The 22,737-nt window shown below is 38.5% G+C and overlaps 1 protein-coding gene across 1 annotated transcript in view; it reads right to left on the bottom strand.

Moving 5' to 3' along the window:
• Positions 1-22,737, bottom strand: part of LOC140235714 (ubiquitin carboxyl-terminal hydrolase 34-like) — a 105,321-nt gene that overhangs the window by 11,116 nt on the left and 71,468 nt on the right. Inside the window, exons 49-68 of the mRNA XM_072315729.1 lie at positions 21,310-21,423; positions 20,713-20,793; positions 19,978-20,060; positions 16,621-16,702; positions 16,075-16,161; positions 15,495-15,569; positions 14,385-14,579; positions 13,369-13,473; positions 12,812-12,856; positions 12,173-12,271; positions 11,425-11,569; positions 10,077-10,174; positions 9,484-9,565; positions 7,309-7,394; positions 4,543-4,626; positions 3,859-3,965; positions 2,961-3,138; positions 2,013-2,167; positions 1,347-1,425; positions 191-317 (exon numbers count right to left, since the gene is read on the bottom strand). Coding sequence (XP_072171830.1) covers positions 191-317; positions 1,347-1,425; positions 2,013-2,167; positions 2,961-3,138; positions 3,859-3,965; positions 4,543-4,626; positions 7,309-7,394; positions 9,484-9,565; positions 10,077-10,174; positions 11,425-11,569; positions 12,173-12,271; positions 12,812-12,856; positions 13,369-13,473; positions 14,385-14,579; positions 15,495-15,569; positions 16,075-16,161; positions 16,621-16,702; positions 19,978-20,060; positions 20,713-20,793; positions 21,310-21,423 — 2,107 coding nt within the window. The remainder of the gene's footprint in view (positions 1-190; positions 318-1,346; positions 1,426-2,012; positions 2,168-2,960; positions 3,139-3,858; positions 3,966-4,542; positions 4,627-7,308; positions 7,395-9,483; positions 9,566-10,076; positions 10,175-11,424; positions 11,570-12,172; positions 12,272-12,811; positions 12,857-13,368; positions 13,474-14,384; positions 14,580-15,494; positions 15,570-16,074; positions 16,162-16,620; positions 16,703-19,977; positions 20,061-20,712; positions 20,794-21,309; positions 21,424-22,737) is intronic.

The raw sequence follows: 22,737 nt of genomic DNA, 5'->3' as shown, positions 1-22,737 counted from the left end.
TCTCCCTTCTGTGATATAACCCAGCTGTGAGATATAGTGCGGTGTTGACACCGACTCCAACAACATCGACGGGTATAGATACAGCTATAATAGGCTGTGACTGTACAGTGTTCACACTGATTGCTGCATTGAGTAGAATTCTACACTGGTCTCTTTGTTGCATGTATGCGAGTGCAGGTTTGACACTGACCTTTGCAGTCCTGATGCTGGATGGCAACTTGAAGTACAGCGTTGGTAGTAGACAGGAGTTCCACCAGCTCACAGGCCACATGGCAGGCAGTGGCCTCATGGTACATCATGTGTAAGGTGAAGAATGCCTATAGAGAATAACATTGCAGACATCATTCATTTATGGTACAGCTTTAGTGCTCCCTCAGATGGAGACAAGAACATCACTCATGTTGGGCACAGCTACAGTCTTGTACAAAGGATGACCATGTAAATGTCATTCATGTCTGGTATAGTTATTGTTGAACTTAAAGATTATGTGAGGATTACCATAGTCTGTATACAAAAGGTCACTGCCATTTGTGTCTTGTATTATCATTGAAATCTTGGGCTTTTATTGGGGCAATACATTTCATGAAAGGGAAAACAACCTAACATTATAACTGAAATTAATTTTGATTATTGACATTTTGAGTGATTCCTTCTGGTCTGAAGTACTTTGTTCCACATATTCTAATTATTCAGTAAGAGTCCATGGAAATCAAAATAATAACCTTGAGAAGGCCCCACAGCATCCAACACTTTTAAATACACAATATCCATGATGCTATGTATATGATGATATTGTGTTTTGCAGTAAATAACAACCCATCTTGGTAAAAAAAACAACATGTAGTATAGCTGGCCTTACTGTTTCTTAGAAACTTGCACAGGGTACAATTGATTTTGAAATACATATCCATTTTAACCTTGAATAGCAGTTATTTTTTCAATTATCAATCATTATCTGATGCATTCCTATGAATGACAGATAATACTGGTTTTACTCATGCATCCAAAATTTTGTTTACCTGTACCAAGCCATAGCATCAAAGGACAATTCTTGAATAAAATATCAGCTGTTCTGCTGCTATCTCAACCCTTTGTATGCCTTGAGTGCCAATTGGCACAGAAAACCCCAAAGCATTGTAAACATTTTCAAAAGTCCCTGGCAAGGAGGGGTTAGAAGTGAGATACTTATGAAACAGTTCCAGGATGGATTCTCTACTTTAGCCTAGCTAGGTACTACTGTATTGATGGAACACCGCTCACTTATTGGAAGATCTATATGTGTTTTCTACCACAGGTAATGGTCACAGCACTATGGTTTGCAGGTCTGGGTTGATAGTAATACTCACGTCAGCCAGCCTACTGAGACCCTGCTTGCTCAACACCACCATACGGTCTTCATCGTTCTCTAGCAACAACCTGAAGGCACTGGATGGGTTAAAGACAACAGTGGATTTGATCTTAGTGATGGAGGTGCATGTATTTCTGTAAAGAGAGTACATTTTCATCTTGTTGTCATACACTGATGACACTGAAACATGGCAATAACAGGACTAACACTCCTTGGGGAAAAGACATAAGGTATTTGAAGCCAAAACGATGCCATCAGACTATAATAGAGATGGAACTGCAGTTAATTTCCCTACACTATCCCTAAACTTACTTGCAAAAGCACACCAAGTATGTACACTTTTGAGATTACAGACCTAATGAATGCAGTTGGTTTAATATTCTAATACCTTTGCACAATAGTATGTTTTTGTTTTTGTTTTTCCAAACATTGACTGGTTGATTAATATGATAAGATTTATAGGGTTAGAAAATAAAAATGCTCACCATAGATTGTATGACATTAGAGGGAAATTAACTGCCATGGCAGATGTCTGTGTTTTCCCGGCACCCTGAAGTTTTAAATATATCAGTATTAAATTGAGGGATACTACCCTCAAATATTCCTGTCATGACATGCTTGCAAGAAGACAAGCAAGGAGCAAAACTCTCTGCCTTGGGCCTACCTGATGAGTGTGGTCCAACATGAGCTCCTTTCTAGACACTCTAGATAGCAGAGCAGTGTCATCTTTTTGAAGTCAGCAATCTGCTCCTCCTCATCATCACAATCTCCTCTCCTCGTCACAAAGAGCTTCATCATACGAAACAGCTCCTCAACAACCTTTGGGGAACATACAAATATATGGATATAAAATATCTCCTACTGTTGCAATGCAAGTGCAAATAAGTCTCTGTTTGTTTTTGGTTCTCAGAATATTGTCAATACCATTTTGCTCCCTTATTACATATAAACATCCTGTTGCTGTTGAAAACTTCACAATCATTTTATCCTGACAGAGTCTTCGACACTTCTAAGCAACTGGCTACACAAGTTATCATCTAAGCAGAAGTCATGAGCGATGAGCATGTGTGTATAAAGGAGAAACAAGCAAGGGCTCTACCACTAAAAATTACTGGTGGCTAGACTTTTGAATACACTTCCATATTGACTTTTAATAAAATCAATAAAGATATGCAGCCCATAGGCTACACACAAGACACCACCCAAAATATGGCCCGAGACACATAAAGGGTGGAAAAATGGGGGCAGCATCATCACAGACAAAAAGTTCTAAGTTAAATTAGTGATTAGAAATTCATAATTTCTCAGTAGAGATAACATAGAAATGGTGTTCAAATTGAAAATCAAATGAGATTAGGGAGTTATAGATATGAAACTATTGGTACCAGGATTTTTTCCAACATTCTCAAGGATTTTGACAAATATTTCACTTGCATATTTCAGGGCATATAAGGCACACATACATACGTTACAAAGAGTGGTATCTGACGATTGCAGATTGGCACAACCAACAAACATTATCCTGAGGAAGCAGGTTTGTTTGTGATTTTGTTTTTATTGGTTTGTTGAACAAGAAAAGTGAAGTCTCCAAATGGCCTTGAGCTGGTCTCACCATGGGGTACTGGTTGGCATGAGGAGTCAGGTACTTGAAGGCCCACTGCATGTTTTGGTGAACGGACAGCATCCTGGCAAACTGTGGACTCTGGTGGCAGCAGAGTCGCAGAAGGCCATAGTAGGCTGGCAGCATGATGCGGTTGAAGACCACTACTTCTTGGTCATCATGGTCAGCTCTGGGGAAGGCAAAATGACATCATGTAACTACCATACATCATCTGACTCCAGTATCAGAAACACACTCTTACGTTCTCAATAATTCAATTCTTAGGCATGAATGTTCTGCTTTGCATCAAGCCATATCATGTAACCTTGCTGAAAGAAACTTAAATCCTTTGCTCCAGTGCCAGAAACAGCACAAGGTAGTATTCACTGGATTGATTACATACCATAGTTTCAATTAATATGAGCCATTCATAATGTTAAAGTCTTGGAAGAAGTTTTGGGAGCATTCTCATAACTCAGACAGTAGATAGAACTGCAATGACAGGGGTCCAATGAATTCATATTCTACAAGAGTGCACAATTTTAGAAGTGTGCTACCTCTCAAATGAATGATCCCAACAAACCAGAGGATACCAAAAGTTACTCATATTCATACCTTATGGTACTAAAACAACAAAGAAAGAAAGCACACCCACAGTTCACTCTAAATTAGAGAAACTTTATAGGTTGTTTATGAAAAAATCAACAACATATTTTCTTCTTCTACACTTTCTCTCTTCAATGGTAAGGAGAGGTTACGACAGACACTTCTGAATACTTCTGATGATACACTGAAATACATCAATGTGAGGCAAGTCAGATCAATCCAAAAAGAAGATTTTTTAGTGTTTGCATTTAAGAAATTGATTTTATACGTTGTGATTTTACTCCAATGTGTCTGATTGTCTTACAGGATGTAGTTGTATGGGATGTGCTTCATGACCAGGGGATTGGTGATGATCAGATCCACATTCTCAGGGTAGTCCACACAAGCGTTATACCAGAACTGGAGCAGGGCCTGTGTCAGACAGAGGGTTGCAAATAATCCAGCAGGGTGATCACACAGCACAACATTAAAGAGTCTCTACCATCAACTGAAACCAATTTTTATAATCGCTGTTTTAAAAGAGGAAAATCATATGACAAAGTGGTTGCATGTGATTGAAGTATAAAATTTGAAATATCAAGCACAGACATAATGTACCAGATGATGCATTTCCAAAGGTTAATTTTAATGTACCAATGCTGGTCATCTAAATAAAAATTCATTCTTTAAACACTCACACTGAAACCCCAGGAGTCAGACAAAGAAGGAGCCATATTTCTGCTTACATAAAGAAGTAAATACAATTACAAGTGTTCCACTACTTTCATTTTCAGATAGCTACACAGACCACTGTGTTTTGTACCCCAAAATTAAAATTTGATACTCTTCATACTCAACAAAGTAGGCAAAATATGAAAAAAAAAAAGGAATTACACTCTGCATGTCAATTTCTGCACTCCAGTGTCAACTTTTACTGTGCCAGTTTTAACTTTGTGGTATTTAGCTTTGGCACTGTGTTCTATTCAGCTTATGTAATGAAAGCACTAACCTGCTTGTTGTGATTGCAAGAGATGGGAGGTTCTGACAGTTTGGGCTGGTACAGGTTCCACAGATCCATGAAGTGGGCTGCAAACTAAGAGAATACAAGCAAAGGATGGCAAAAAGGACATGTAAATGTATAACATTGGATTGTACATACAATCATTAAAAACCATGTTGCCATAAAAAAAAAAAAAAAATACATGCTTTTTTTGCTGTTGCTGATGTAGGTCTTCCCTTACCTAACTACAAAATCATGCATTGAGCTTTGCAGTATGACACACAAATGTACTGCTGCTTTGCATGACTCACTGCTACAAACATTGCTATAAATGACGCCTTTTGACAGTTACAGTCCCCACTGACAAGCATGGCATGCTTCTTAAATTGTGCAAATCATAGGCGTGAATTTCTGTTCCACATCCAATATCACATGTGGCCCATCTTAAAATCTACATACAATATGGATGTGCCAACATGGTTATCACACCTTCTCTGTGATTCTGATTCGAGAAGTGACTTTGTGTAATGGTACGCAAGTTTGGCATATTTGTCTAAACACGAACTGAATCATTCTTTCTACCTGAAATCACATTCATGATTTCCATGATAATGATATTTGTGCATGACAGGCAAAATGGAATAAATACAGTTCTTATGATAAAATTAACTACATCCTATGCAACAAACAAATACTGTCATAAAATAGCCATGTTATTTCAACGCATCACGTGGCATTCAACTTTTTCCATGCACTACCCAGGAGTGCAGACATTGAGCAAAATAAGTGATATACCACTCTCGTGATATCACGTTGTTATGCGTACGACAAGCAGAAATAAAAACTTTTGTTCTTAATTGGATATTTGTGAGGGTGAACTGGCCTAGATTTAGACCTAAATTACACCAAAAAAATGGTGAATAGTAAGTTGTTTCATGTGTCCATGGACGAGGGACTCGCTGACCTAGTGGGCAAGATGGATAGAAACAACACTAAGAAGACATTAAAATTGGCACAAGAAAAATCACTTGGATTTGCAAAGTATTCGGGACAAATTTGGAAAGCCTGACCGACCCGTCTTTGAGCAAATTTTATGCCAGGAACCGAACGGAGGATGGGACAAATTATAAGAAAAGAACTATGCAGACTCTAAAATACGGAGTTCAGCGTCATTATTTGGATGAGTCTGACCTGGATATTACAGACAAAGTGAAATTTTGCACATTTAAGGCCACATTGGTAAACTTGAAAAAAGAAGGTAAGGGTCACATTCAACATAAGCCTGTAATCAGCCGAACGGACATGAAATTGATGCAGAACTCTGAGGAACTGGACATGACATCACCACAAGGGCTACAAAATAAAGTTTTCTTGGATATCATGACCTATTTTTGTAACTGTAGAACGGAAAACAGTCGTGGGATGAAACCTGATGATTTATAGAGACAGACGTCGACACTAGCCTTACTTACATGAGAAAGAAAGACTGTATTACAAAAGATAACAGAGAGGATCAGGATGAAGTGTCAAACAGTCGCAGGAAGCATGCGATTCTGAATGATAATTCATGCCCCACAATGGCATTCCACACTTTTGTCAGTAAATTATAAAACCCCAGCTGCCCCTGACTCTGGCAAAGGCCAAAACCTAAAGCTCTGACTGATGGTTCTTCTTGGTATCTTAACAGCCTACTTGGAGTTGATACTATCGGAAACAAGCTCAAGTTGATATCTCATAATGCTGGATGAAGCCAAGTCTATACAAATCACTCGCTTTGAACTATAAATGCATTGGACAGCATGGGGTTCAAGGCTCGAGACATTATGAGCGTAAGTGGTCACAAGATTGAAACAAGCCTAAAACACTATAGCCGCAGAAGCGACACAACAAAAAGAGAAATGAGCGGTATCCTCGGCCAACAGCTCTACTGTGAAGGCAGGACCACAACCACTTCTACTACTAGTTCTACATCTCCTTCCGAGAGCAAAACCAGATCTTTGACACTGAGTAGCATCAAGACCAGTTGTGTGACCGAGACCACATATAATTAAGAAACTGGCTTATGGCAACATTCCTGGTCCATCTTTCCAGCCACAGTCAAGTATTAGAATCAGTTCATCGCAAATTCATCAGCAACAAAGCATCCATAAGCATGTCCATTTCCATGCTGGATGAAACGTTTATATCCACAAGTAACTTTCACCATCACACTCAACTGTAAATACGTGCACATTCCACGAATGTAAATGCATTTTTGTGTTTTAAATTGGAGCGCTTTATATTCATAACTTGTTTGGATTTCAACTAGATCTAGATCCAATTGGAGGTGTTCAGGGGTTATACGGATTTATGCTCGAGCTTGCAGCAAAATCATGAAATGTGGAATCCCATGGACCATGGACCCTTTGGTAAGTAAGAAAAGCTTATTTGTCATTATAAAATTATCAATTCAAAGTTTGTGTATCATTTATCATGTATTTGACATAACATTAGACTGCCATTTCTTTTCATTTGTTATTCATCAAAACTTGACGTGTGACTATCTTATAAAAGAAAAAGTGAACTTGTCCTGCTGTGTGACAATGTACGTGTAGTGTTCACTCGGTATCTTTAGATGGTGTGCACTGCATACTCGCCTGGCAGCTTGTACCCAAAGGTAGCAACAATCTAAAGAAACCTCACGTGCACTGCAATTACATTATCGCACGCCATGTCGTGCAGTATTTCTATAATATCTCCACAAAATGATGAGAGCCATTAGCAGAATATACTCACCTTCCTTTTCTCAGACCTGGATATCAAACAGCGGTTGAGCACAGCAAAGTAGGCAACGAGCTTGGAGGTTCCATGGGCTGTCACATCTGTGTCAAAAAAAGTAAGGAATCATGAATCTCTTTGGTCATATGGAACAATCTCAGCAGACAGAACATGGCTCCATTTGTCTAGAATATCTAACTCAGTCTTACTCAACATGTATAAACACATCTACGGGATTTCTATTAACTCCTTACAGTACCTTCCTTATTAAAAGCATTATGTGATTCAAATACATGTAAATATGGTTAGAAAGTAATTGAGGTCTGCACACTCTACAAATATCATATACACTAGAAAGACATTTACAATTTAGATACAGGCACAAACATATCTACATGATTTCTAGTGACTCTTTGCAATACCCTCTTCCAAGTACTGTGTAATCCACAGACTTACACATGAAAAAAAAAAATAATTGGGCTCTGCACACACTACAAATATCACATACACACTTAACATATTTAAAATTCAGACTATCTCCTGTCAATCTTCACTACCTGATGCCAACTGAAATATACAACCAATATAGAATTGTACCACATGAAGGAACAAATGTGACCCGCGACAACGGTTTCAGGCAAAAGTCGCAAGAGCAAATTCCCTCCTAGGCGGAGTACAAAGATTTTGACCATTATTTTTGTCGATTTTGGGTTTTTCCAGAATTTGAATCTTTGATATGTTTTCTACATCTACACTAAATTTCACAGCATAACACTAAGTTTTTCCTACCGAAAATGAAATTTTAAACACCCTATGTTGGATCGCACTCGTCAGTTTCGATCTTCTTTCGAACGCCACGCCACTATGCCCAGTGTTGCTACGGAGCGGCATCTCACGTGCGATTGGCTGATGCGTCGCACACATTTACATAGTTCGGCTTTCGGAGATACGCCTCGCAGCGTGTCAGAAATGTTTTGTCCACACATGCACGCTCTATTGTTGTTGCTACAATAGATACCAGTACGCTCGGTCTTTAGTGTAAGCTCTTTGTTTGGCTTTCTATCCGAACTTTTCTACCGCAATGTTCGACAACGGAAGTGAAACAAAAGGTGAACAGCAACACTAAGCAGCACTAACTTAACGTGAAAATAGATACAATAGGGAACATGATTTAAGCATATCAGAGTGGCAAATTGCCACACAAATCGTGCAGCATACGATCTGAAACTGACTTGTTAATTGTGCCTGCAGTAAATATGACAGCAGGTTGACTCAAAAAGATAGCAGAAAAGAGAAAAGGTGTGGTCATAAATGACATGTATTCAAATGATACACTGTCGTAAACGTCAAAATTGCACCAAACTAAGTAAAGTCGTGTTTTTTTTTGTTTGTTTGTTTGCTCGCTTGTTTACCACACAATCATATGTAACATATGTACAGCTTTAAAAAAAAAAATACAGGAAGCATGACCCTTTTCATCTTTCTGCCTTCGAAAGGGTCCCAATGATGAAATTTACAAGACAAATCAACGGCGCTATAAAAACGTGATTTGTAAAGATGTGGATACGAATGTGCTACCCGCTCCCGTGACGTATACACACAGGCACAGTGTGTGGATGCCATTGAATAATACGTGCACCATACACACGTAACCAGCAGCTTGTAATTATCGTATCCGCCATCTTGAAAGACGTACTGGTAAACACACCCGAGCGAAACGCATTGTGCATTCGGCTCCATACGCTGAGTTTCGAGGAAGGTGCCCGGGAAATTTGACTCTCTCAGTGAGCCAATCAGAAGCCGCTGTGGTTGCTAGAGGCAGAGCTTAATCTCGATTGGCACCATCGTATGGATGGGTGATTCTCACTCCGCATCGCCGCTGGGCATTGTCTTCGAGCATGAGGGGAATCTTCAAAGCCCGTTTTCTCGCAATTTTGTCAGGCTAACAAATCAAAAAGTGCATTATATTTCGCTTTACATGACCACTCACAGTACCGGAGAATACAAGTATTTTATATCAATGTAAAGCTTAGAAAATGAGCAAGGTGATTCAATGAAAAAATGAATTTTCAAAATTCCCGACTTTTGCCTGAAACCGTTGTCGCCGGTCACAAATGTTCCTTGTAAAATTGGTTTACAATTATTGTAAATGTACATGGCATCAGAGCAATGTCGTGACTGCAGCTGTCTTACCAACATAGTGCTTGGCTCTTGGAAGTAGGGAAAGAAGGAGTGCATAGATCTGGTGGAGGACCAGAAGTGCCTCAGGTGCCAGCTGTGTGGGGAGAGAAGAGATGAGAGACTCATAGATGAAAATACTCTGTCAGAGAACATATCCACACATTTGATTGAGTCATATCTATTACCACTCACTCCTACTGCACAATACAAGAAACCTCCTAAAACATCACTGTATTCAGTTATTCCACACAGGTGAGAGTATTATCAAAATTAAATGCAATCTTGCCGGTTGTAGAGATGTCATGGTGTATCCACTCGAGATAGACAAACAAACAGAAAATATGTTGCCAATAGCATCCCTAATAAAGAGGGAAACACAGTAAAAACAGCTGAATGTCATCATCAGGGAAACACACGGTACTGACGTCATCTTTCACAAACACAATGTATCACTGCTTAGGACTATATGCCTACACCATACATTAAAACATAGCTAAACAATTTTAAATGTATTTGTAACCTGCCATGCCTCCTAGTGTTGGAATAGTCATGGCAGCAGAAGTCAAATGTGAGAATTATGTAGTGTTGGATGGTTGGTGACTTACCCTGATCTCTCTCTGTGGGCTGTGCAGGGACCTGGCTGACCGGAAGGACTGGCGGAAGTGAGGGTCAGGCACCAGGGAGATGAGAAGGAAGGCAGCAGCTGTTGGTAAAGACAGTATAAAGTTTGATTTACAGTTTTGCGGTTGTCTTGTCAGCTAATAACGTAGTCATATTCACAAGCTTTGTATCATCATTTGAAAATCCATTCAAAAACTAGAAAAACATTCTGAGAGCGCAGACCTCCGCCAAGCAGCTACTTTCCACCGATGATCTTGCTCTTCCCAAAGAGATTTTTCTCCTCTCCAACCCTGGGGAAAAGCTCTTTGGGCTCTTCTATAGAGGTCAGTGATTTCCATCCAGAGGTATACATGCTGAAAAATTGCCCGATTTCCCAATATAGAAGCCTTTGTTACGTCATAAACCCTCAGCTGTGCAGCGCGCCTCGCCCTAGCAGAGAGTGGAGCGCGCAGCTTGACCTCCCAAGTTCATTGACCCTACCTGCCAAAAATATCAAAAATCCTTCATAAATTCCCCAAAAATTCTTGGATCACTACCAAAATTTAATCATCTGTTTCTTGTGTCATTCTCTACCTTTCCTGTAAGTTTCATCCAAACCCATTAACTACTTTTTGAGTTATTTTGCACATGGGCAAACAAACTAACTAACAAATAAACCAATGGTAACGAAAACATAACCTCCCCCCTTGGCGGAGGTAATGAGGAGGAAACTTAAATGATGCCATTAATTGAAGTGAAAATTATGGAAAATTTTTCTCAGTCTATTTGAAAATCTCCATGAGCAAACTTTGAATTCAATTTCCTGTCTCCCTTTTGTAAATTCCTAGAACACACATGAGCAGCTGCAATATAAATGGGGCATCTGCTTGTCATTTGTTTGTCCTTTAAAGTGATTGGGGGAACATTTGTCACATTGTGGCAAACAATTTTACACACCACCCTAAAAAGTGCGTAGTGTCTTTTCTGAACACCTTTATAAAACTTCTCCAATTACTGGTTTGTCGTATGGAAATTTTGCCTCATCCAGTACTTAACACACTACCATTCTTCCATTTCTCAGTAGTCTCAGAAGAAGGTGAATCCCTACTGGTAATGTATTAGCAAGGTTTGAAGTGCCTTGTCAGTAAAGACTCAAACTAACACTCCCATGACAAGGTATGAATTGACAAACCAAACCTATAAAGGGAAGGGAGATTGAATCATTGAAAGAAAGTGAAATAATGTCTTCATGCAAAGCTGAAACAGATTAGGTGAGCGGAATCAAGCCCCTGAATATCTAACTGGTCATCACAAACACTGTTGCATTAGAATGGGCAGTACATCGCAACTTACAGTTTCTGACTCGGTTGTTTTGGTGTATGAGGAAGGTCTCTACCCATCTGTCAATGTGGTGCAGCACCCAGTTGTGGGCAAGCTTGTTCCTGGGCACTTGGGCTGCAAGCCAGTCTAGTACCTGCTGGGGGTTGTACTCAGAGATCTACAGACACGGAGAAAACAACAAAATCATTTCAGTCAAAACAATAAACTTGAACTTGAGTGCAAATATAACTGTATAATAGTGTTGTGACATTATAAAATAACCAGTTAATATAACAATAATGAAATAAAAGCGTGTGCCACTTTTCTTATAGCACCATTAGATTTTTACTGTACTGTATAAGCCACTTGAATAGTTTCACTAAGGGTCTAAAAACAGGAACTGAAGGACCTTATACAAATCTTTAGGAGGAAATTTCAGTTCCTCCTAAAGCAGGAACTGAAGGACCTAATACAAAATTTGATATTTTGTTGTTTTTGACCATCACTCTACAACTCAAAATTTGTCATTTATTTGACATACTTGAAGATCTGTGATCTTCATAAAAAAACACCATTAAAAATTCCCTTTCAATTTTCTTTTTCAAAGCTGAGAGTGTGAACTGTGATATCAAGAGTTCAAATTCACCCAGCACACAGATAGAGAATGAAACTCTTTGTTGGCTTTAATACAACATACACTGCATGAAGTCTATCGTACGTAGGTAAATCGCAAATACAGACTATACACTGGCCAAGGAAGCCATGCCTCAAACAGACTTACATCCCAGATCCTCTGGAGGATGATGGGTGTGAAGGAGGTGCAACCTGGAGGCACTGGTTCCACCAACAGGGAGAGCATCTTGAAGAATGGGATGCCAGCCTGTAACATGGGAGGGACGAATGTTGTGCCAATATAAATATTACTCATTTATGAACAGAGGTGAGCTTGATATCAGCCACACTGTTGCTTCTTCTGGCACAGTCCTCATTTTTGGCATAAAGCTTGTTCCAGCAAAAGCATTAAAAAAAAAAAAAATGTTTCAGAAAGTTGCAGTGCATACTCTAAAAAAGATGTACTGTCATTCAAAAATGAAAAAGCGACTAGTTTTTTGGAATTAACCATTCTATGTCTACAGCATGACAAAATCAATTACAGATTCTCATTGGCAATTTTTGTCCAATCAAAATAGACGTGATAAGAACTTAGCTGCAAATTATTATATAATGGTGAAATGAAAACAATGAAAACCTGACTAACTTACACGACCTTAACAAACATAAAAAATACAATTTTTTTCTTTTTTAAAGGATTTATGATCACATTTTCTGCTTCAAGCTTTTAACAAAGGTGGCAATGCTAACTACTGTACGATTGTAGGTTTACATGTACAGACATGACTGCATTCCTTGTAAAACTCACCTCTGGACTAAGCTTGCTGATGGCATTGAATATCATGGCAATGATCTGGAATGAAAAGATTGAGTAACACAAAACCAAAGCTGAAATGCTAGTGCTCATTCAGATGGTTTCAAATGTAATGGCTACATACATAAAGAGAACCACATCATATGTATTCCACGTTAAAATCATGCACACTTAACACTCACATGGCTAAGGTATTTAAAGTACCCATACAACCAAATAAAAATCTCATGACACACCAAAAATAACAGCACTCTGAAAGTGGTAATTTTCTTCTCGAGCCATTCATTTTAGTAAATTCAGTGGTAAAATGAGTACATGAAGGTAACTCTATCTTCCTGTATGAGGCTGAACTTCAGTTCTCATCGCTCATTGTTGGTTGTGGCAAAAAAGTTAATTTCAGTCAACGCTATATCATCAACACAATTAAATTTATACATTGTACTACGTTTAGTTGCAATAGATGACTGTTCTGAGCATATCTGAAAGTGAACATTTTTCAAAGTGCTGAGCATAGGCTTGTGAATGCCTGTCAAAACGTGCCCAGATAGTACCTGTTCCGGAAGCTTTGGCGGGAACCTTGTCAGCCGCAGGATGAGGTTTCTCGTCTGCTGGAGGTTGATGTTGTCTCGGATTTGTTGGAAGAGGAAGGGGAAGCCCTAGAATAAAATCAAAGGTGTCAAAACAATCATGATTCTAAGGCCCATTGTTTTCTCATGCAATGAAACAAACACCTACTAGGGTTCCATGGTCACTGATATCATAGAACTGTGCATGCATCATTCAAAAACAATCCCAGATCTAGATTATGATCAATTCACTGCCAAATCTAATCACCTATGGTTTTTACCAGAACAGATTTATCATGAAAATTTCATCAAATTTCATCAATAACTTTCTGAGTCTTAAAGGGACTGTACAGTACTGGTTGAGGTGGGGATTCATGTTTTGAACATTCCTAAGTGAGATAAGTGAGATACTGAAAAGCCTCTTATGAAATATGAAAGAGCATGTAATTTTAAGAAGGATTCAACGTTTATTTAATGAAAATTGGTTTTCAAATGGCTGAGATATCCAAAAAAGTGCTAATAATAAAAGGCGACATGCCACAACTTTATTAGGATCTCTTTGTTTCACCTTGTTTTTGGATATCTCAGCCATTTCAAAACCGATTTTCATCTAATAAACTTTTGATACCCCTTAGAACTGCATGCTCTTTGAGTGATTTCTGAATATCTCGCAAAACGTTAAAAGCTAAATCCTCACCTCGACCAGAACTGTACACATCCTTTAACCTCAACATACAGACCAACAAACAAATCATGTGTCAGCAAAATGTATAACCTTCTTGGCAGAGGCAATAACAAATCTCTACTTGGTGGAAATAAGTTTGCCAGTTTGCTGCATTGCAGGAAATTAGCTTTTATGTCATGCACTCAAAAGGTATCTAGCTGTCAAACAAATACTGTAGTGAATAAAACATACGTATATATACAACACACACACACACATACTTACGTATAAAAACCATAGAGCATTCATTCATCTGTAAACAGATTGAACCACATACCTTTCCGCCAACCAAGACATTGTAGTCGTTTGGGGACAACAGAAGCCTCCTGTCTGTGCGAGACGACTCCACCAAGTATGCAATGAGGGAAATCATCTTCTCCAGTGATGTAGGTTTGTATTTGTCCTCTGTCAGCGAAATGACGTCATCGTCATCATCTTCGTCATCATTCTCATCATCTGAGATCACCTCCACCTGTTGACATGTATAGTACAATGCTTTAATAATAAGATGTTTTTCCTATTATCATCTACATAGGATGTTTTAGCAGCACATTAAAAATGCATATTGTTGTCGGCTCAATTTTTGCCGTTCAATATGAGAGCATATTGAACGAAACACATAGGCTAACGTATTAATTCCCCATGGGCTACCGTTGTTACTGGCCATTCAAGAATACACCGTATTTTGTCTCGTCTGTTGCGCGAACGCTTCCTGAGTGCGCAAACGCTTACTACTAGTGCGCGCAATTTTGTTACAATTCACAAGCGCGCAAATGTCTTGCTAGGTGCTTGCTTCATGAGCAGTTTTAGGGGCTTCCCCTTTTCAGCACTAGGATGGGACTGCTGAGTCAACTTCAAAGACGAGTAGAAGTAGGGCTACGGTATTTTTGTGCAGTACATGCTTTCTCTACATAATTGGAGATGATAATAATTATATCGTATGGCATTAATTCATGGAATACCAGGGAATATTGCACTCATCTTTGATTCGTGCAATATTGGCCCTAACTAGTGCAATATTCCCTGGTATCCCATTCATAGCCATCCAACATAATATAAATATTGGCTTTGGTGTCCGTTATTCAAGGGTTCAACAATATCAAGATGTGATATCTTACAGACTGCAAAACGTCTTTATGTACAATGAAAAAAATCAGAAGTGTCTGTAAAGTTGTTTGAGCTCAACGACAACTTAATTTATCAACAAATTTATCTTGGGGGGATTTACTGTTTTTGGTGTGTGTTTTTTTCATGCACACATGTGAGGAAATAAGCCATCTATCTAATATGTTGCTAAATATTGCATATGATGTCATGTTACCATGGCACTTGGGATGAGCATTTCCTTCTCTTTGATTTCACCCAAAATGAATACCAGAATACTCACATAGTCAGCTGCCTTTGTGCCCAGATAGAAGTTGGCCATGATAGATATAGCTTCTATGGTGGTCAGAAACTGTGCCTGCATACAATAAAGTTGGAGGAAATGGTCATGAATACAGACAAACCCCTTTTATTTTTTCACCACACAACATGAAATCAGAATTCATCTGAATGTGACGAAAGTGCACTGTCAATACATGTACATCACTGAAGTAACCTTTGTAAGCTCATACAAGATATGTACCATATCTCTAAGTGAAGTAAATGTTCCCATGCACCAAAATATCATTATAGTGTGTGATGACAGTCTTGCTTTTGTTTCACTGTTGTATGAGCCATTCACTGAAGTCATATATTTGCAATGAAATTTCCAATTGCACACAAAAGGAAAGGAACTACAGGTAAGATTCAAATGATCCAATATCTGATAACAGTGCATTGTTTTACTCAGCATTGATCAAATGTTTGTTTTTTTTTAAGTTTATTCTCCACAATATTTTACTACATTTAGAGATGAATGATATGATAACCAAATTATTTGTTCACTTGATAGAGATAAAGAGTAATCTAAGCAGGAATCTTACCTCATCTTCACCAATTTTGGCGAAGTCATAGAGCACAGAGAAGTACTCTGTAAGGTGTTTGCACTGTGGTCTCACTCCCATGGAAATCTGCAGAAACAATGTCATATGATGTTATACATCTGATTTTACTTTGCACTCCCCAGTTTCAACTTTGCTACCCTGCTCATAAACAAATCTTTAGCATGACACAAAAGGTTATGACTCGTCCATCATGTGCTACTGAGAGTACATACTATGTAATTGTTTGTTGTTGTTTTTTTGTCACACTGCATGTCAGCAAATATCAGCACATCTATTATATATGACACAGCTCCAGTCTGCAAAAGGTTTATTAGCTTTCACAAATTATTTCATATACATGTAATCATCATGAAGAGTATATTTAGATTTTGATGACTCAGCATTTTAGACTCACTCATCAAGGTGGAGACAGAAATCTGACGTTTTTCATCCAAGAAATACCAACGGTGATCAAATCCCTGTTTCTATCTAGGTGGTTTTACCAAGGTGGCAACTACTGAAACATCACACGAGGCACTGACTTACTATGGACAGCAGTTTCTTGATGAACCTTGTCACACAGGAGACGTTTCCAATCTCTTCAGGTTGAATCTCACGTTCATCGTGACTGCAAGAAAAAAGGTCAATTTGACTTACTTTAAGGTTTGTACAGTAAAGAATGTCCTGAAGATACAGAAAGATATTGCTTCTTGGAAGTTCTGATAAACGCTGTCAAACGCTTCAATCTCATAATGTATACCATGTTTAAGCAAATTACTGTGTTCTGCACAGTCCTATTTATTACACTCATGCCAGGACATGAGATTTCTTCTGATTGGTCCATACTACATGTTTGGTGGAATGTTTTATATATATCTATTTTTTTTTTTTTTTTTTTTTTTTTTTTACTTTTTCTGGTTTATTAATTGTATCACAAATGAAAAATAAAAGCACACAGAGAATAATTGATGCATAATCACACATTACTAGTCTTGTACTACTATGACAGTCGAGAATGCTTATTTGTTAAAGTTTGCATTGACAGCTTTCCTTGACAACACTTCCAAATAGACGAGACAAGATTTTACAAGACTTCAGACAAAAGACAAGAATACACTCAAACACAATCATCAATACCAAAAATGGCAGCCCTCAGAGATCAAAATGTATCAAATGCAGAATAAAACTAGAAATGTCGCTATGGCGACTGATGCCTCCGCCATAATGCATGATTCTCCCAATAGGCGTATAGTACAATGTCTTCACAATGTGTGATCCATGACAGTTTCACATAACTGCCAAATATTGAAATGACATGTTTGTCAGAAATGTCTTGAACTGGGTTTGCTATAATTTTCTAAGAGTGCAGGTACACATATTTGGGGAATTTTGGGGAAGTTTATGCATTGAGTAATTTCCAAGGTATGAAGAAAGAGTGTGATGATGGTACAAAATAGATTTTTTTTTTTTTTTTTTTTTTTTTTTGGGGGGGGGGGCATTGAAACCTGGCCTTTGACCCTTAACCTTTGACCTTCTGGCTGGAAATTTCCCGGAGAATCTCCATTAGGTAATGCATGTATTAAGTTTTGAAACTAATAATACAAGCATTGCATATACTAGTATATGAGGGAAATAGTAAAATTTTGAGGAGTTGACCTTGACCTTTGACCCCTGACTATTGACCCATGACCCCTAAATTCCCTAGATAATCCCTGCCAGACAGTACATGCATATGTACCAAATTCCACGAAGATACATTGAACCATTTGCAAGACAAGGAAAAGTAGAAATTACGCGGTGCGTAATATATGTCCCCGCCGGAAGTAGCATTTAGTAGCAAAATGTACAATATAGGTAAAAAGATCAAGGTCAAAGGTCAAAGAAGTCAAAGGTCAAAATTCTATGTAGAAGTTTTGAAGCCCTCACCTAGTGCCATCACATAAAGCAAACAGAATCGAAATCGGGTTAGAAATGGCGAAGGAGTAGCATTTTGTAGCCAATGTACAATATAGGTAAAAAATCAAGGTCAAAGGTCAAAGAAGTCAAAGGACAAAATTCTGTGTAGAAGTTTTGAAGCCCTCACCTAGTGCCATCACATAAAGCAAACGGAATCGAAATCGGGTTAGAAATGGCGAAGGAGTAGCATTTAATAGCAAAATGTTCAATACAGGTCAAAAATCAAGGTCAGAGGTCAAAGAAGTCAAAGGTCAAAATTCTGTGTAGAAGTTTTGAAGCCCTCACCAAGTGCCATCACTTAAAGCAAACGGAATTGAAATCGGGTTACAAATGGCGAAGGAGTAGCATTTTGTAGCAAAATGTACAATTTAGGTCAAAAATCAAGGTCAAAGGTCAAAGAAGTCAAAGGTCAAAATTCTGTGTAGAAGTTTTGAAGCCCTCACCTAGTGCCATTATATAAAGCAAACGGAATCGAAATCGGGTTAGAAATGGCGAAGGAGTAGCATTTTGTAGCCAATGTACAATATAGGCAAAAAATCAAGGTCAAAGGTCAAAGAAGTCAAAGGTCAAAATTCTGTGTAGAAGTTTTGAAGCCCTCACCTAGTGCCATCATATAAAGCAAACGGAATCAAAATCGGGTTAGAAATGGCGAAGGAGTAGCATTTTGAAGCAAAATGTACAATATAGGTCAAAGGTCAAGGTCAAAGGTCACAACTGAAATTCTTTATAGAAGTTTCAAAGCTCCCATGTAGTGCTATCATATAAAGCAAACAGAATCAAAATCGGGTTAGAAATGGCGAAGGAGTAGCATTTTGAACATTTTGATCACACACGGACGCACAGACGGACACACGGACGCACAGACGGACACACGGACGCACGGACGGACACACGGACGCACGGACGCACGGACGGACACACGGACACACGGACACACACACGTACGGAGCCCGTTTCATAGTCCCCTGCTCGAACTCGTTCGGCGGGGACAAAAAGTGATATTGCAACATTTTCACCTAACCTTTGACCTTTTGACCTTTGACCTTATGACATGAAACTCTCTGGAGAATCTTTACGCAGTAGTACATGTCCACACCAAGTTTCAAGAAAATACCTTTGGGCATTGCATAGATATGGGGGAAATTGCAACATTTGTAGCATTTGACCTTGACCTTTTGACCTTTGACCTCTTGCCAATGTCACTAAAATCTACTCAACTAATTGTCCCATCATACATCATCCTTGGACCAAGTTTGGTGAAAGCTGCTTCATCCAGTTTTGAGTTATCACGTAAACAGATAAATTTTAGGATTTGACCTTGATCTTTGACCTTTGACCTCTGTCCGATTTCACTGAAAAACTAATCAAGTAATTGTCCCATCATACATCATCCTCCAACAAAGTTTGGTGAAATTTGCTCCATCCAGTCTTGAGTTATCGCGTAAACAGATACAATTTCATGATTTGACCTTGACCTTTGACCATTGACCTTTAGCCGATTTCACCCAAAATCTAATCAAATAATTGCCCCATCATACTTCATACTTGGACCAAGTTTGGTAAAATTCCAGTAAATATTACTCAAGTTATCGCGTAAACGAAAGCGGACGGACGTACGGACGTACGGACGGACGGACGGACAACCCGAAAACATAATGCCTCCGGCACCACTTCGTGGCGGAGGCATAATTACATATTGAAATTGAACATTTGAAGTCAAACACTGTCAGTTTCTATCCAATTCGCTGATTCGTTTAACAATAATACCTTGTACTTCATAAGAATGTTCAATGCCCCTAAAAGTTATTCTACTTTGGCATTTGATTTCAGCCATGCATGATACAGAATGATTCAGTATTGTCTGTATGGGGTTCAGCTCCCTTTCCCGGGATGATTAGCCACATAATACCAATAATTTTCCAGCCTCTTTTCCAACTCAAGACTCACCCCTCGATGACTGCATGCAGGTAGAGTGGAGCATGTTTTTCTCTCAGCTGTCTGATGACATGGATGCACAGTCTCTGGAACAGCTGCAGATGAAATCAACCAGCATCATATTTAGGAGGCATGCATTGAGTCACTGCTTGCTTTACATTCAGTTTATAAATCAAAGGAGCTATTTGAAAACATTGTTACTGAGTAAAACAAAGTTAAAGCACATTCAGAAAACTTTGCTGATTTGAAGTTTTAATTTTCTTCATATTGACTGCCTATGTATCTGCTTCAATATGATCAAACTTCCATATATATACCACAGAATTACTGACAAGTATTGATCTACATGTTCATATAAATGTGGATAAAACATTAATTCAATTTGCCTCAATTTGTTTTTATGTTGGCATCTACAATGTTCATTACACTAAATTGTCAACAAATATTTAGTCCAGTCATTCATGGAAGGCAAAGTGACAACAAATATCCACCCATTCTAAAAATTTCTATTAGATCTGTGGTACAAAGTGCAATAAACAGCGAGGTTTATTGGACTCATGGCACTCCATACAGGAGTGGACTAACTGAAGATGACTTTCACTTAGTTTCTCTAAATATAACCAGTAACATGGATAGATCAAGAGCTTCTGAGAGCTGGGTGTGTTGGATATCACCTCCACGGGGAATTATCACACCTCGATAGCTAAAGCTCAAAACACAAAGGAGGAGTGGAAGGGAGGACACTACCTGTCTACACGTCTGAATGGGACACTTGATCAGGATCTGTTGTGGCCACCAGTCATCTGTGGCCATGTAGTCAAGGAACCACTGCAAACAAACAAATATGTTTCAGGTCACTTTTTTTTTATTCAGAGCTAAACAATTATCTTGACTCTGGCAGATAGGCTGTACCATACCTATCATGCACCATTTCTTACACTCCAGCTTATTGTGGCTTTAGACTATGTTGTCCAACCAGATGATCACACTAGACACTACAGACTCCTATTCCATTAACCTCAATTTGAATTGCTACTCCGTGGGATTGCACTGTTTCATTGCTAATCTAATAATTCATTTGCAGAGCCATAGAGAGAGACAAGACAATACAACTCGATACACTAATATCAAGAAATTTGGTCACATTCAATGTCTTCAGTAAAGGTAAAGTAACAGCATATACCATACATGTGCTAAATGTACCTCAAAGTACTGCTATTATTTGATAATCCCAAGTTCCACTTTCATCACCACAATCCCCTGACAAAGACTATGTATAAGGAGGTATTGTACGAGTGAAAGTTTGTATTTCCATCCAGGAGTGATAGAAAGACAGCTAATTACCTCACAAGCGAGAGTACAGGTGTGGAACTGGTTGGTCATGAGCTCCATCCACTGTTTGGTGTTTGGTTTCTCCTTCGAGTGAATGAGTGTCTCCAGCATGAATGATGTTGTCAGCTGATGGCAGAAGCACAAATGGATACTTTGACTCATTGGATTTTGTATTATCAAAATTATAAATGTCATTTCATTCAGACGCAGGAGGGCACAACAAACACAACAGTTCTACAGCTTGACACTATTAACCCTATTCTAACTGGGGGGGGGGGGGGGGGTCAAATTGACCCCCCTCGACATTTCGCGCCATGATTCCGCAACACGCAAAGATTTTGCCGCGGCATTTTGTGACTTTTTTCATTGAAGTCTCCCGCATATTTTGAGACCAAATTTGCGACGTCCAGGTACACCGTTCTGAAGTTACGCAATGTTTTGCATATGCATGTCAACCCAAAAACAGCTCAAATTCATGATTTTGTGTGCAAATCCAATGCAAATTGTGTTTTTTTGTTTAATTGATATGAATTAGATTATTTCAACTTTTAACCATTGAAATTAATCAATTCTAATGTAGATCAGCTTGGAAAAGTGCCTGCAACAAATTTTGGCAAAAAAACAATAGAAAACAAAAGGTTGAAAAAACAATAAAATAAATAAGAAATTAACAAAACAATACAAAACAAAAGAAACTGACTTTGATTGCGCTATTTTTTTATAAGAAAATTGTTCGATATGTCTTGAGGAACTCTGACACAAAAATTTAGCAATCCTTCAATCTTTTTAATGGAGTTATAGGTGAAAATATGATTTCATGCATTAATTTGCATAATTAATTTATTAAAAAATATAAAATCAATTTTTTTCTATTGTATGACCATATAATCTTGTAGTTGACATCCAGCTCTATGTACAGGCAAAATTTTGCGGCGATCGCGCGATTGGCGGCCGAGATCTGAAGGGGGGGTCAAATTGACCCCCCCCCCCCCCGGTAAAAACTTGGTCTCAAATAGCCCAGTTAGAATAAGGTTAATGATTGAATACACATGTGATATCTCATTGTCATGGTGTCCATAAGTTATATATAATCATAAGGCAAATCAGTGAATACACAGACGGTCTACCAGACAGCAGGCAAATGATCAAGACTCAGCCAAAAAAGATGTCCTCAATGAAATTTCAGATTTACCAGACCAGGGCCCTGTTTTATGAAGAGTTATAATTGATTGTATAGTTGATTTCTATGGTAAGTCTGTGGCAGCCTGTGTGGTCAGGGAAATTTATAATCGATTATATCTTTTGATAAAACGGGGCCCAGATTTGTCACCAACTTCTGACAAAAGGAAAATCTCTTGGTGGAGATTTGAAGCCTAGTTGATTGTTGATGTTGAGTTTTATTGATAAAATAGAGTGTCTTTGTGTGGACCACTGTTGCTG

This window comes from Diadema setosum, chromosome 1 (genome assembly GCF_964275005.1).
Source record: "Diadema setosum chromosome 1, eeDiaSeto1, whole genome shotgun sequence".
Lineage (NCBI taxonomy): Eukaryota > Metazoa > Echinodermata > Echinoidea > Diadematoida > Diadematidae > Diadema > Diadema setosum.
The sequence above is the reverse complement of the archived record's forward strand: the minus strand, read 5'-3'. Positions and strand labels throughout refer to the sequence as shown.